Below are 15,090 nucleotides of genomic sequence, written 5' to 3' on the forward strand. Positions count from 1 at the left end.
GAGCGTGCTGGGTCCCTTGCATGGAGGGCGTTTTTCTTTCTCGCTCTTGCTCTCAGGTGGGAATCGTAAGGGAGGGCCCAATAGGATGTTCACCAGCGTTCTGGGGGTGCTCTTTCGGGGGGGGGGGGTCCACTAGCTGGTCGGAGCCAGGGCTGGGGGTCATCAGTCGATGCGGCTGGTCCTGAGGCTGCCACCGCGTCACTCGCTGGTTTTGCTGCTTGCCTGGGCCTGGAGCTGGAACAGCACGGAGCCCTCGAGGTTCTCTTTGGGAGGAAAGGGCAGGGGGTTAAGCTGCATGACGGGGGTGTGGAAGGTCAGGGGTCCGACCACCTGGCCAGAGACCTGCCAGGGGCGGGAAGGCCACCCGGGGGCGAGGTCCCCGTTTTCCCAGCACCTGCTCCCTGGTGCCCTTCTGTGCCTGGCCCAGCGCCCTAGCTCTGCTCCTCTGCCAGCCTGTGACGCCCCAGCATGCACGTCTCCCCTCCTGGGCCGCGACACTCGGGGCCGAGGGAAGCTGTCCTGTTGGGCCCTCGGTTCCTGACCTTCCTGACCCACAGGGCGCCACAGAGTTGCTTTACACCTCGAATGTGCGGAGCAAGGGAAGTCAGGGCCAGGCGGCTGGAGGGGCGGCGGGTGGGGGCGGAGCTGGGCACGGGGCTGGCGGAGCAGGCGGGGCCAAGTGCATCGGCACCCACACTCCACCAGCCGGGCAAGAGCCACGCCCCGGACCCTGCCACTCAGCCAGCGGTGCCCCCTGTGCTCCTTCCAGCGGGTCCTGCCCCTCTGCCTGGGCCTCTCCTCTCCTCCCCGCTCCCTGCCCTGCCCACCTGCCCCAAGCCGGATCCCTGGGTGGCTCCTCATCCTCCTCAGGGCGAAGCCTGTGCTGAGACCCCCCCTGAGCCCCCCTCCGCCCAGCTGTTGGCCCTGCGCACCCAGCCCCCCACCATCCTCATCGCGGACCCAGACCCAGCCACTTCAGTCCCCCAAATTCCCCTCTCTCCCTTCACCCTGAGACCCACCCTTCTGGTTGGCTGTTTGCAAAGGGGTTGTTCCGACTCCAAGGCCAGCTGTCCCACATCTCCCGCCTTCCCCGACATCCACCAAGCCCGTGCCCTGCCCTCACCCTGTTCCCCTTGCCGCACTGCCGCCCCCTCCCGCAGCCTGCACCTCGCACGGACTCCATCCCTACAGCCTGGTGCCGCCCTGTGTCCCCGCGTGTCCCCAGTCCCCTCCACTCCTGCGACCCTCCCGTCCCGCTGTGTCCGCGCCCTGTCCTCTCCGCACCCTCAGAGCATTCCCGTCTCGGTCCTCTGTGCCGCCCCCGCCCTAGTGCGCCGGGCCCCGCACCGCCGGGCCCCAGTGCTTTCCTCCCGACCCGAGTTTCCCTGCCCCGCGCAGTCCTCCGCGCCCCCCCCCCCGACCCCCCGCCCACCTGTGCATCTCTGACCCGGCCCTCCAGCCCCAGGGCCTCCGCACCTCCCATCCCCCCCGCCCCTCCCCGCGTCCTGCGCTCCCCTCGCCCCGCATCCCGGATCCCCGCGCCCCCGCGCTGCGCGGCCGGCGAGCCCAGGTGGATGCGCGCGCGTTGCGTGGAGACGGGCGCCCGGCACAGCCCAGCACGCCGGCCCGCCTCCCGCGCCGGGATTGGCTTCCCCGGGGCCGCCGGGACCCGATTGGCTCGCGCCGCGCGCAGGCCGGGCCCGTTTCACGGTGGGTAGCCCCGCAGCGTGGATGCTGCTCGGTCCCGCCGCGGCCCCAGGAGCGTGGAGCCCGAGCGGCGGGCGGGGGCGCCGCCGGAGCCGCTCCGCCGCCCACCCCGGGCCCGCGGCCAAGGGCAGCCGGGGGTCGCGGCCGCAGCCTGTGGCCGCGGGCGGCGGACAAAGGGCCATGCGGGGCCGGAGGGTGCGGCGCGGGGAGCGCGGGAGCGCGGGAGCGCGGCGGCGCTGAGCGGCCGGGCGGGCGGGGCCGCGATGCCGTGGTTCCCGGTGAAGAAGCTCCGCAAGCAGGCCAAGCTGCTGCTCCTGCTGCTGCTGCTCACCGGCGCCGCGTGGCTCACGTACGTGCACCTGAGCCTGGGGCGCCGGGGCCGCGCGCTGCGCCAGCCGCTGGGCTACGGGCGAGGTACGGGCGGGGCGGCGGCCGGGGGCGGGGGGCGGGCAGGGCCCCCAGCACCGCGGGTCCGGGTCCGGGTCCGGGTCCGGGTCCGGGTCCTCGTCCTCCCACCGCGCCCGGCTCCCGGCGAGACCCAGACCCGCCTGCACACCCCGTCCGCCCTTCCCCGGCTCCCAGCGCGGCCACAGCGGGGCGGGGGGCGGGGGGCGCGGTCCGGCTGGTCCCGGAGCCCGATGACGTCATCCGCGAGGAGCCGACCCTCCTGGGAGCGCCCCTGGACTAGGCGGACTCGGGGTCCGGCCTGGAGCCAGGAGCGACAGGGGGACGGGGCTCCTGGAGGGGACCTCCAGGACCTCTGTGTCCGCAGCAGAGCCTCGCTTTCCCCACCTGCGGGGTGTGTGTGGGGGGGGAGGTGGGGGGCGAGCTGGCCCGTGCAGTTGGAAGGCTCCCTAGAGGGGGTGCCCTCGGTGACCTGGGATCCGGGGTGTGTTGGGGACCAGCCTTGGGTGAACTCGCCCAGGCTCCCGGCACTCACTCCACTGGGGCAGACGGTGCACCCAGGAAGCAAGTCCGTTCCTGGCGGGCCAGTGGGAAAGAGCCAGGGGCGGGAATCCTGGAAGGCCCCTTGGAGGAGGTGACCTTTGACACATTCAGGGAACAGCATCCCAATAGCAGGAACAGCAGGAAAACCCAGAGTGCGATAGGAGGAGGGACAGAATCCCTGGAACCCCAGAAGAGGAACGGAGGAGAGGGGAGCACCTCAGGGAGGGAACATGCAGCCAGGCTGCACACCCTTCTCCAGGGAGTGAGGGTCCTTAGGACGGGGAAGGGGTGAGCGTCCTGCCTCCCAAAGACTTAGGAGAGTGCCTTTGACCATCCCCACTTGCTGAGGCCCCTCTGCCTCCCTGTGGTGTCCCCATCACCTGGCCTCACAGACCCCAGGCCACACCCCTCACAGCCACCAGGCGCTCGAGGCCTCCAGCGCTGCTCAGCCCCTGAAAGAGCCACCGCCGCCCCTCCAGCGAGCAGGACCTGGGGCAGGACCCCAGAGCGTGACACAGAGCAAAACCAGCCCCTGCCTGAGCTGGCTGCGTGGTTTTCTGAGCAACCACAGTCCTCCCCAACCAGACTTCCTGATCAGCCGGGGAGCCTAGCTCAGCAAAAGGGAGGGGTGGAGGCATGGGAACCCCACTTCTGAGAGCAGGGAACTGGGTGGGCTGGAGCTGTTCAGGGTCCTGGGGGATTAAGCCCCGTGTGGCGCCTTCCTGAGCAGCCGCTGCACAGACATCCTGACTGGGCCTGTGGCCTTCAGGGCCCCGGAGGCCACCTGCCTTCCTGGGGTCCGGCAGCCACGCGCTGGGGGAGAGGACGTGGGGGGCAGGGAGCCTGTGTGGACCTGGGCTGAGGCTGAGCCCTGCAGAACTGTGGTGGCCGCCTGGACGGGCACCCCGCTGCACCCCAAGGCCCACGGACAGCTTGGTGGGAGTGAGCCTCAGGCCAGGCTGTGGGATTCGGCTGGGAGGCCCTGGGGCTCACCTCCCAGCTGGGCAGGTGCCACAGGGTCTCAGACGGGAGACCACAGGCGGCCACCTTCCCCAGGGACGGGGCCCGAGACAATGTGTCCACAGGAAGCCAGGGGGTCTGGATGGAGGGACGGGCATGGATGGCAACGCCCGGGCGTGGCCCGGAGCAGTGGGGGCTCCTGGGCCGGTGTCCCCGGGAGGGGCCCCGGGAGGGGCGGGGTGGGGAGTTGGGGTCGGGAAACTCTGGAGATGCCCACAGTGAGACCTGGGAACGGCCCCGGGGACAGTGTCCCTGCAGGGCTCCCTGGCCGCGGACCCGCCGGCAGCCAGCCCAGTGCCTGTCCCTCCTCTGCCCAGGCTGGTGCCAGGGCTCCTTGGGCCCCAGACCCCGCCTCCCGGGCAGCAGGTGGCATCGCCACGGCCGGGGTGGCTAAACCTCCAGACCGCCAGCTCCGGCACTAGCCAGCCCTTCGCGCTCCGTTCCGGAAAGAGGCAGATCCAAGACATCCCGGCACGTGGGCAAAGTGCTGAGGGCCCAGGGCAGCCCTGGGGGTCTTCCTGGAGGTGGAGCCACTGATGAGCATGGCCAGATGGGGTGTGCACACATACACACTAGCATGTGCACACACGTAACTGCTCCCTCACCTCAGCGGCCGGGGGGCTGGGAAAAGCCAGGCAGAGGCTCTAGCACCCCCCCTCCCCCAGCACTTGTCCCAATGAAGGGGGGCAGCTGGTAGACGGGGGAGCATAAGGGAGAAGGGGACTCGGCAGGAAACGTTGGCCTTCCTGCCCTGGCCCGCCATGCGGGACGGGGTGCCTGACCCCAGCGGCAGGGGCTGCAGCCTTGGAGAAAGCCTGGCCCTGGGCACACCCCTGTGTCCCCCACAGACAGTGAGAAGCTGAGCGGTGTGACCGACGGCCGGGGGGTCCGGGCTGCACTGTCCACGCAGCGGGCAGAGGACTCCAGCGAGAGTCGCGAGGAGGAGCAGGCGGTGAGCAGGGCCGTGGGAGAGCACCTGGGTTCCGCACACGGGACCCTGCGGCCACCGCGTGGGCTGTGGGCGGGGAGGGTGCCGCCCGAGCCTGGGAGCCCCAGCCCCCGCGTGGCTGGACGTGGGCTCGCGTGGGCGTGGGGGCCGCGCTGCGGGGCTGAGGCCGGGACTGTGCTGGGCAGGGCTGTGGTCAGGAGACATTTCCCAGCTCGGACCCTGGGGCCCCTTCTCTCCTGCAGCCCAGCAGCCAGGACCTGAACGTGCTGTTTTCTGGGGGAGCCGGAAGGCCGCCCCCCCTGAACCTCACACATCAAGCACCCCCCTGGCGGGAGGAGGTGAGCTCTGCAGCCGCAGTGGCCGGGGGCAGGGCGGGGAAAGGCTGGGGGAGGGGGGGCAGTGTGGAAAGTGAGACCCCCTCCCCCCAGTACAAAGGGCAGGTGAACCTGCATGTGTTCGAGGACTGGTGCGGGGGCGCCGTGGGCCACCTGAGGAGGAACCTGCACTTCCCGCTGTTCCCTCACGTGAGTGCGGGGCGGTGGGGGTGGGGGCGGGGTCAGGGGACAGCTGGCCCCCCGGGGTGGGTTGAGGGGGCATTGACGTCAGAGGTCGCTGCCCCCAGACGCGCACCACCGTGAAGAAGCTGGCTGTGTCCCCCAAGTGGAAGAACTACGGCCTCCGGATCTTCGGCTTCCTCCACCCGGCGAGAGACGGTGCGGGAGGCGGGGACTCGGGGCTGGGGGGTGCGTCAGGGGGGCGTCCCGAAGGCCCACGGCTCCTGAGCCCCGGCCTGCGCTCTAGGAGACGTCCAGTTCTCTGTGGCTTCCGACGACAACTCTGAGTTCTGGCTGAGCCCCAATGAGAGCCCGGCAGGCGCCCAGCTGGTGGCCTTTGTGGGCAAGGTACCCCCACTCCCCCGCCGTGACCCCAGCCCTGCCCTCCATCCACACCTGCCTCTCTCTCCCCTGGGCGTCCTGTGGCCTCCGTCCCGTCTCCCGCAGCTTCTTAGGGATGGGGTGGGATGGGACGGGGCTCCCAAGGGTAGGGGGACCCCCTCCACCCCCCATGTCGCCCCCCACCCCCCATGTCGCCCCCCAGACCGGCTCAGAGTGGACGGCGCCTGGAGAGTTCACCAAGTTCAGCTCCCAGACGTCCAAGCCCCGGCGGTGAGCGGCCGGGAGTGCGTGTGCGCACGCGTGTGCGGGAGGGCCGGGGTGACATCACGCTGCATCTGGCTGCCCTGCCACACCGCCATCCCCAGGGAACAGGCCCTGAGCCCCGCCCCCGGCTCCATCCGCCTGGGGTTCTCGGGGCTCCGCAGGCCGGGCCCCTGACTCCGCGTGTCCCCAGGCTCATGGCCTCCCGGAGGTACTACTTTGAGCTGCTGCACAAGCAGGACGACCGAGGCTCGGACCACGTGGAAGTGGGTGTGAGTGCCCCCCCCCCCCCCCCGCCTCCCCTCCGACCACCACTCCCCACGGAGGGAAGGTGACTGGAGCTTCCTGTCTAGTTGGCATGGCAGCCCCTCAGGGACCCGGCAGGCAGCACGGCTGGGAGGCTGCCTGGAGGCGGTGGCCCGTGGGGAGAGGAGAGGCTCACAGGGGGACCCGGTGGGGGGATCCGGGGCGGGTGCACCAGGAGCCGCCCGGAGTGTCTGGCCCTGGGCAGCCGCAGGCCGCGGTGTGGAGAGAAGTCTGTGGGGGGGGTGGGACTTGTGCGGGACCCTGGTCCCTGGTTGGGGAGGTGGGGATGAAGCAGGGGCAGGACGCTGGCTGAGCATGACCGGAGTGCGGGCCAGTGACCTGGGGGGACCAGGGCGCCCCATCCCAGCTCCGGGGTGTGGCAGGTGTCTGGTGTATGGGGTGGGTGCCACCCAAGCTGGCTCGGCAGAGGGTCCAGGCTGAGACAGGTTTGGGGTGACTTTGCGGAAGCTGGGGGGGGTAGTTGACAGGGCCCACAGAGCTGGGAAGGGGAGAGGGCCCAGGACAGCCCCCAGACACCCCAAGTTGAACGGGGTAGGGAGGGACAGGGTCTGCAAAGGAGACTGAGGAGCAGCTCCGGGAGGGGGGAGGGAGGGGGGAGGGAGGGGGCCAGCAGGCCCCCAGGAGAGCAGTGGCTGCAGGGGGGTGGGGGGCGGGGGGAACCATAGCCAGAGGTGGAGGGAGCTGTGCCAGGCCCCCACCTTCTGGGTCACCCCCAGCTTCCCTGCCCCTTCCCAGACCCCTCTCCCATCCTCCTCAGAGCTTCCTGCATCCTTGAAGGGGTGCCCCCCCCACAGTTCCCCACTGCCTGTCAGGGAAGCCCCTTCCTCGCTGTCCGAGTCATGTTCCCCCCCCCACCCCTCCCCCCTCCGCCCTCTGGCCCTGACCCCCCTCTCCACCCCCAGTGGCGAGCCTTCCTTCCCGGCCTGAAGTTCGAGGTCATAGGGCCTGCTCACCTCTCGCTGTACACAGGTGCGAGGGGCCTCCGGGAGGGGGGCGGCCTCTAGGTGTGGGCAGGAGGGGTGATGGGGCTCTGGGGACCCCACACATCCCTCCGCCCCCAGATGAGTCCTCCCTGAAGATGGACCACGTGGCCCATGTTCCACAGTCCCCGGCCAGTCACGTGGGGGGGCGCCTGCTGCCCGAGGAGCCCAGAGCCGACATGCTGAGGCCAGACCCTCGAGACACCTTTTTCCTCAGTGAGAGGGGCTGTGGGGCGGGGGGGGGGGCTGTGGGGAGGGTAGGAGGGGCGGGGGGGGAGGGGGCTGTGTGGCAGGGGGGCGGTGGGGAGGGGGCTATGGGGGAGGGGCGGTGGGGGGGCGGTGGGGCAGGGGTGCTGTGGGGCAGGTGGGGCGGTGTGGCAGGGGGCGGTGGGGAGGGGGCGGTGGGGAAAGGGGGCGGTGGGGAGGGGGCGGTGGGGAGGGGGCGGTGGGGAAAGGGGGCGGTGGGGCAGGTGGGGCGGTGGGGAAGGGGGCTATGGGGCAGGGGGCGGTGGGGGGGCTGTGGGGGAGGGGGGCGGTGGGGCAGGGGGGGCGGTGGGGAAGGGGGCGGTGGGGCAGGGGGCGGTGGGTGGGCTGTGGGGGAGGGGGGCGGTGGGGCAGGGGTGCTATGGGGAAGGGGGCGGTGGTGGTGGGGGGGTCTGGGCGCGCCGTGACCAACCCTCCCGCAGCGCCGCGCGTGGAGCCCTCGAGCCTGGAGAACGTGCTGGAGCCGTGCGCCTACGCCCCCACCTACGTGGTCAAGGACTTCCCCATCGCGAGATACCAGGGCCTGCAGTTTGTAAGTGCCCCCCCCCCCGCCCGAGGCTGCCCCGGCCCGGCCCGCCCCCCGGGACTCCCGGCCTCCAGCCCCCCTGCGCCCCTGTGCCGCCCCAGGTGTACCTGTCCTTCGTGTACCCCAACGACCACACGCGCCTCACGCACATGGAGACGGACAACAAGTGCTTCTACCGCGAGTCGCCGCTGTACCTGGAGAGGTGGGTGCTACCTGGAGAGGGGGGTGCTACCGGGAGAGGGGGGTGCTACCCGGAGAGGGGGGTGCTACCCGGAGAGGTGGGTGCTACCCGGAGAGGGGGGTGCTACCCGGAGAGATGGGTGCTACCTGGAGAGGGGGGTGCTACCTGGAGAGGGGGGTGCTACCTGGAGAGGGGGGTGCTACCTGGAAAGGTGGGTGCTACCTGGAGAGGTGGGTGCTACCCGGAGAGGGGGGTGCTACCCGGAGAGGGGGGTGCTACCCGGAGAGGTGGGTGCTACCCGGAGAGGGGGGTGCTACCCGGAAAGGTGGGTGCTACCTGGAGAGGGGGGTGCTACCTGGAAAGGTGGGTGCTACCCGGAGAGGGGGGTGCTACCCGGAGAGGGGGGTGCTACCCGGAGAGGGGGGTGCTACCTGGAAAGGGGGGTGCTACCTGGAGCGAGGGGTGCGGGCGCGCCGGGGAGGGGGCGGGCCCTCTGCGAGCCTCCGACGCCCGCCCCGCCCCGGCCCCCAGGTTCGGGTTCTACAAGTACATGAAGATGGACCAGGAGGAGGCGGGGGAGGACGCCGAGCAGGCGCAGCGCCGAGCCTTCCTCTTCCTCAGCCCGGACGGTGAGTGCCCCTGCGCGGCCTGCCCGTGCCCCGTGGGGTGTCAGGCTGACGCCCGCTCTCCTCTCCGCAGACTTCCTGGAGGAAGAGGAGGAGGGGGAGCTGCTCGACAGTCTGGAGCCCACGGAGGGGGCCCTGATGCAGCGCCGCCGCCGCCCCCCCACCCCTGCAGCCCCCACAGAGGCCCGAGCTACCCCCGCCCCGCCCACGCCTCCCCGCGCGGATCAGGAGCGCACCTCCAGGCGCTCCCGGGCGCTCAGCTGGGCCCCCCGGGCCGCACCCCCGCTGCCCCTCCTCCTAGGCCGCCCCCCGCCCCCTCGCTCCGCAGCCGCGCAGCCGCCCCCCAAGGTCTACGTGACTCGGGTGCGGCCGGGTCTGCGGGCGCCCGCTCGGGCCCTGGCGCCGCTCAGCGCGGGCAGCGTGCCCTGGCCGCCTTTCCCTGGCATCTTCCTGCGCCCCAGGCCCCTGCCCCGGGTGCAGCTGCGGGCGCCCCCACGCCCGCCCCGGGCTCGGTCTCCGGGCCATAGGACCAGCGGCTCCCGGGCCACAGAGCCTAAGCCCCCCGCCTGGGCGCGGGCCACGCAGGGGAGCCGGGAGGGCCGGGCACCGCCGCTGGGACCCACGGCCCCCACGGAGAACTCGAATGCGCCTTCGGAGGCGCGCCCCGCGACCTCCTTCCTGAGCTATTCCCAGGTGTCCCGGCCACAGCTGCCTGGGGAGGGGGAGGAGGAGGAGGAGGAGGGGGACGATGACGGGGCCCCGGAGGACGAGGCCGCCTCGGAGGACAGCGAGGAGGCGGCGGGCCCCGCGGCGGGCCGCTGGCGCGAGGAGGCCATCGACTGGCAGCGCACGTTCAGCGTGGGCGCCATGGACTTCGAGCTGCTGCGCTCCGACTGGAACGACCTGCGCTGCAACGTGTCCGGGAACCTGCAGCTGCCGGAAGCCGAGGCCGTGGACGTGGTGGCTCAGTACATGGAGCGGCTCAACGCGCGCCACGGCGGGTAGGGGGCGGCACGGAGCGGAGGCCCTGCCTCCTTGGGACCCTCTGACCTTCCCGAGAGCTGGTCTGGACGTGGCCTCACCTTGGACCTGGACCCAAAGATGCCTCTGAGGCTCCCAGGCCACTCCTCCAGACAGACACCCCGAAGGTCGAGCTCAGCGCCCCAGCCCCTCCTCTCTGGCACAGTCCTGCTGGGCCTTCCAAGAGGGGTCTCCCCCTGACTCCAGGGAAGGCGCAGGGCTCCTGCCTCAGCGCTCTCTGGGGTCTCACCCAGGCCCGGGGCCCCCAGTTTGGCCTCCGTGGAGGCCCGGGGGTGGGGTGGGGGGTGCAGGGGGCCCTCTCAGAGTTGTTGGAGTCTGAGGGCAGAGCCTGGGTGTGGGCCCTGAAAGCCACTCGGGGACTCGTTTCTCTGACCCCCTCCTCCAGGCTTTGAGCAGGACAGGGGCGTGACCTGTGTGGGTTGAGGACAGACGGGTTGCTGCCGTGGAGGGGAGGGGACGGGAGGGGACTCCCTGGGGACATGACTGGCAGGCTTGCTGTGACCGTGACCATGGCAGTGGTGGGCGGCCTGGACGTGGAGGCGGGGAGATTCGATTCTAGGTGGCGGAGAGGTCACGTCTGCCCTCGGCTCGAAGCCTGAGAGCAGCTTGGGGTCCCCCCGGGCACAAGGGGGTCTGTTTAGTACAGTGGTCGTAACTGTGACCCCAAGCATGAGAGTGCAGACAGACCCAGAGCGTTTGGGGCAGAAAGCCCTGCTTTTAGGGAGAGAGTGGTGGGAGGGGGAGTCTGACCCCTGGGGAGTCACACAAGCTCCCAGTGTGGGGTGCTGCCCGCAAGGGGCCGACGTGGCGGAAGGTTAGGGTCCCGTTTTCCCAGGACCAGAGGAGCCTCTGCCAGAGGCAGAGGGCAGAGTGGGTGCCCGGCGCCAACCTAGGAACCAGGAGGTCACGGTTCGGTTCCAGGTCAGGGCACAGGCCCAGGTTGTGGCTCCATCCACAGTGTGGGGCGTGCAGGAGGCAGCTGATCAGTGATTCTCATCATGGATGTTTCTCCCTCTCCCTCTCCCTTCCTCTCTGAAAGCAATAAAAACATTTTTTTTTTAAAGAGCGGGGCAGAGTGGAGGGCAGGGAAGGGGCTCAGCAGGGAGGACCGAAGGGGAAGAGCTGGGGGCAGGCCCACTGGCTTCTTCCCTCGGGGACCAGGACAGCCCCTGCCCTAGTGCCAGGGAGGCCCCGGCGGCTTCTCAGAGGAGGGGGAGGAGGGGGCAAGCTGGCCAGAGGGACCCCGAGGACCAGGACCCCGTGGGAAAAGGACGTCTGCTCGTGCAGTGTGGGGGTACTGAGGCCTCGGGCTGGAGTCACGGTCCTAGAACGCAGCGTCAGACGCTGGGCCCTGTCCTGTGTGTGGCGGGTGCCACCGGGCGTCCTGAGCGCGTGGGAAGGAAGGCCCGGGAGGCAGAGAGGACAGACCGCCTGGGCTGGGGGCGCCTCCCCGCGTGGGCCTCCCTTCTGGGAACGGCCCGGGGTGTGAGGCGTGGCGGGACCACAGGCGGGCCCTCCTTTCGGGGCTGGGGCGCAGCGCGGAGAGGGGCCTGGGCTGACCCGGCCTTGCCTGCAGGCTCTACGCGCTCCTGCGCATCGTGAACGTGGAGAAGCGCCGCGACTCTGCGCGCGGGAGCCGCTTCCTGCTGGAGCTGGAGCTGCAGGAGCGCGGGGGCGGCCGCCGGCGCCTGTCGGAGTTCGTCTTCCTGCGGCTGCCGGGCGCCCGCGCCGGGGACGCCGACTGGGACGAGGAGAGCCCGGAGCCCGCGGCCGCCGCCCCCTCGGCCTCCGCGCGCCCCGACGGCCTCCCCGAGCTCTGCCGGCCACTGCGCCTGGCCTGGCGCCAGGATGTGATGGTTCACTTCATCGTGCCGGGTGCGCGCGGGCCGCGGGGAGGCGCTGGTTTGGGTGGCGGGAGCGCTCGAGGCCTCGTGGGAAGGGGAGGAAGCGCCACTGGCCTGGGTGGGCACTCCGTGGGGTGGAACTGGCTCGGCACCCCCCTCCTCCAGTGAAGAACCAGGCGCGCTGGGTGGCCCAGTTCCTGGCGGACATGGCCGCGCTGCACGCGCGCACCGGGGACTCGCACTTCAGCGTCGTCCTGGTGGACTTTGAGAGCGAGGACATGGACGTGGAGCGGGCCCTGCGCGCCGCGCGGCTGCCCCGGTAACGCACCCCGCCCCGAGCGCACACAGGGCGACCCGGCCGAGTGGGTGGGTCTTCCCTCCGGGGCAGGTGGGGTTTTCCGCCCCCAGGAATCACACCTGCCCCCCGCCCCCAGGTACCAGTACCTGAGGCGAGCCGGGAACTTCGAGCGCTCGGCGGGGCTGCAGGCCGGAGTGGACGCGGTGGAGGTGCGTGAAGCGGAGAGGGGGCGGGGGGGGGGGGGGGGGGGGAGGCGGGCCTTTCCCCAGGGCAGCGCCCTGACCTCCCGGCCCCCAGGACGCCGGCAGCATCGTGTTCCTCTGCGACCTGCACATCCACTTCCCCCCCAACATCCTGGACGCCATCCGCAAGCACTGCGTGGAGGGCAGGCTGGCCTTCGCCCCCGTGGTCATGCGCCTGGGCTGCGGGAGCTCGCCCGCGGACCCGCACGGTAATGGCCGAGCCCCACCAACGCCGGGGTCAAACCTGGGGGCCTCTCCCACCCCCAAGGCTGGCCTGGGATCCCCTTGAAGCCCGATAAAGCCCCGCAGTGTGTGGGACCCCCCCCCCCCCCCGCAGGGTGCCCAGGTTCTCCCCCAGCACTCCACCCGTGTGCAGGGTTCCTAGGTTATGACCAGCACAGAAGGGGGACGGGGAGCTCCCTGAGGTCTGGGGAGGCCTCCCAGGCCTGAGGTCTGAGGGGCACCCTCCCGCCCAGGGTACTGGGAGGTGAACGGCTTCGGCCTCTTCGGCATCTACAAGTCGGACTTCGACCGCGTGGGAGGCATGAACACTGAGGAGTTCCGGGACCAGTGGGGCGGCGAGGACTGGGAGCTCCTGGACAGGTGACCCCCACCCTCATGGAGACAGACCTCCCCTCTTCCTCCCTCACCCAGGACCTGCGGGCCTGCAGAGAGCCAGTGCCCACCCCTGACCGCCCCAGCCCTGACCCCCGTCTCCACCCAGGGTCCTGCAGGCGGGGCTGGAGGTGGAGCGGCTGCGCCTGAGGAACTTCTACCACCACTACCACTCCCGGCGGGGCATGTGGGCCACGCGCAGCCGTGGCCGTGGCCGTGGCCGTGGCCGGAAGGGCTCCCAGGCGGAGGGAGCGTGAGGGAGGACACCCGCCCAGTCGCTGCTGCAGTCCTGAGCCTGGTTCCTGGGACCCAGGGCCTTACCACAGGGCGCTGCCCCCTGTGCCTGCCCCCCTCTGGCCCCCCCAGGCCGCTGCCCCTCGCGCCCCTCCCCAGAGAGGCTGCGTGGACAGCGAGCGGGTCGGGCCGCCCGTCCCCACACTCTGTGCGATGATTTCTGTGAAATTTTGCCGTAGCGATGCCGTTGTTTTCAGGATTCCCAAGGGTTCTGTCTGTCCGTTTTTTATTCAGAATGAAATGAAATATTTTTTTTAGTTCTGACGGGTCCTCTGCCTGGCTCTCTTGGGAGAACAGTGACGCCGAGAGCCCTGCGCCTGTGGGTGGCCCTGGCCCTGCTCCTGATGGCCTCTCTGACCCCAAGCTGCAGTGGTCACGCGGACCCCACCCTCCACCTCCAAGGCCACTGTCCCCGTGGCATCCTTCCCCTCGGAGCTTCTCCCGTGGGCCTGGAGCGGGAGGAGCCTCGGACATCCTCCTTCCACTCTCTCTGAAAAGCAATGGGCCCGCGCTGGTGTGCTCGGTGGACAGAGCGTCGGCCTGCGGACCGAAGGGTCCCGGGTTCGATTCAGTCAAGGGCATGTACCCCGGTTGCTGGCTCCTCCCCTGCCCGGGCCCTGGTCGGGGTGTGTGCAGGAGGCAACCAATCGATGTGTTTCTCTCACATCGATGTTTCTGTCTCTCCCTCTCTCTCTTCCACTCTCTCCGAAAATCAATGGAAAAATATCCTCGGGCGAGGATTGAAAAAAAGAAGAGAAAAGGGAGGCAGACGCACTTGGCCTCCTGGGGTGCCTGTGAGGATTACGACCGAGTGTGGCACTTTGCAGCCCCCGCCTGGTGCTGGGCAGCCCTGATGCACCGTGGGTGCGCACCCTCAGCGCCGCTCTCTCGGGACTGACGGAGCGGGCAGCCCTGCCGGGAAGGGGACCAGCTGCCTGTCTGAGCTCGCTGCCCCCACCGGGTCCAGGCCACCCTCCCCGCTTCCTCTCATTCCCTCTCCCCGCCCGGGCTGATGCTCCTTCCAAACACACATCGAACAGCACCCAGGACGCCACTGCTCCTCCCACCTCCAGGCACTTTGGGGCCCCCGCCAGCTGCTCCCTCTGCCTTGAGAGCAGTTAAAGGGCCTCAGAGGCTCCCGGCTGCCCCACCGTCCTGACAGGCGTCACTGCTTGTGGGCCACCGCCCCCTTCCCCCCCAGCAGACCCCAACTGGGGGGCTCCCGTGAGAGGCTGCACCTATCATGGTCACACACACTTTTCCCAGGGATGAGCTGGGTGCACAGCGAGGGCTCAGGATGAGGGACAGGAGGGTGGGGGGTGGGAGTGGGTGAAGGTGCCATCTGGGGCCTATTAGGGCCTTTCCGGTACCTTCCGCTCCACAGGCACAGGGAGAAGGGGACACCGAGGATGCCAGGTCAGGGGTGCCCCACCCAGGTCACCGGGGATTAGGGGCGGGCCCAGGGCGGAAATCCAGGCAGGCTCCCCGGAGAAGGCGGGGACTGGGCTGGCCTTGGAGGGAGCCCAAACCGCCAGGGAGGTTGGAAGTCTGGAAGGTTTGGGAGTGGGTGCGACACAAAGCCCCCGGGGTCTCAGAGTCGGAGCCCGGATGCAGCAAACGCCGCACCTCTGGGGCCAGGAGGGCAAGTGCGCCCCAAACCCAGTCCGGCAGCTCGCACAGGGGCTGCGCTGACCCCGCCCCACCTGCGGCCGTGCCCACCCCCACCTGCGGCTGCTGCTCTGCGCCTGCGTGCTGCTGAATTTTGTTCTGAACATGACTTTGCTGCTAATATCGTCAAGCTTCCCCCATCTTCTGCTCCTAATACCCCCCTTCAGGCTCCCCTCCCCCAGCTTCAGTCACCAAAGCCGCTCTAGGGGTTGTCCTCGACCACCCCCTTTCTGGCTCTACGCCCTGAGGCCCCCCCCGCCCCCCCCCCCCCGTGCTTTAGGCGCCCCAGCCCATCCTTTCTGCCCAGCGCCCCCAGCCGCCCGCCTCCCCAGTCAGGGTCGCTCACTCGCCCTTCCGGGCCCGCAGGTCCCAGGTTTGCGCCCTGATGCTGCCCAAAGGCCCG

The 15,090-nt window shown here is 70.4% G+C and overlaps 1 protein-coding gene across 1 annotated transcript; it reads left to right on the top strand.

Moving 5' to 3' along the window:
• Window positions 1-1,970: 1,970 nt before the first annotated feature.
• B4GALNT4 (beta-1,4-N-acetyl-galactosaminyltransferase 4) lies at window positions 1,971-12,982 on the top strand. Its single transcript, XM_054725394.1, has 20 exons — window positions 1,971-2,121; window positions 4,524-4,627; window positions 4,867-4,962; window positions 5,053-5,148; window positions 5,247-5,337; window positions 5,426-5,526; window positions 5,723-5,790; window positions 5,975-6,053; window positions 7,011-7,077; window positions 7,170-7,304; window positions 7,775-7,884; window positions 7,980-8,080; window positions 8,591-8,688; window positions 8,759-9,686; window positions 11,303-11,601; window positions 11,736-11,889; window positions 12,005-12,077; window positions 12,166-12,319; window positions 12,587-12,713; window positions 12,835-12,982. The coding sequence occupies exons 1-20, from the start codon at window positions 1,971-1,973 to the stop codon at window positions 12,980-12,982; spliced, it is 3,180 nt and encodes a 1,059-aa protein (XP_054581369.1).
• The last annotated feature ends 2,108 nt before the right edge of the window (window positions 12,983-15,090 follow it).

The sequence above is a fragment of the Eptesicus fuscus genome, chromosome 13, assembly GCF_027574615.1.
Source record: "Eptesicus fuscus isolate TK198812 chromosome 13, DD_ASM_mEF_20220401, whole genome shotgun sequence".
NCBI lineage: Eukaryota > Metazoa > Chordata > Mammalia > Chiroptera > Vespertilionidae > Eptesicus > Eptesicus fuscus.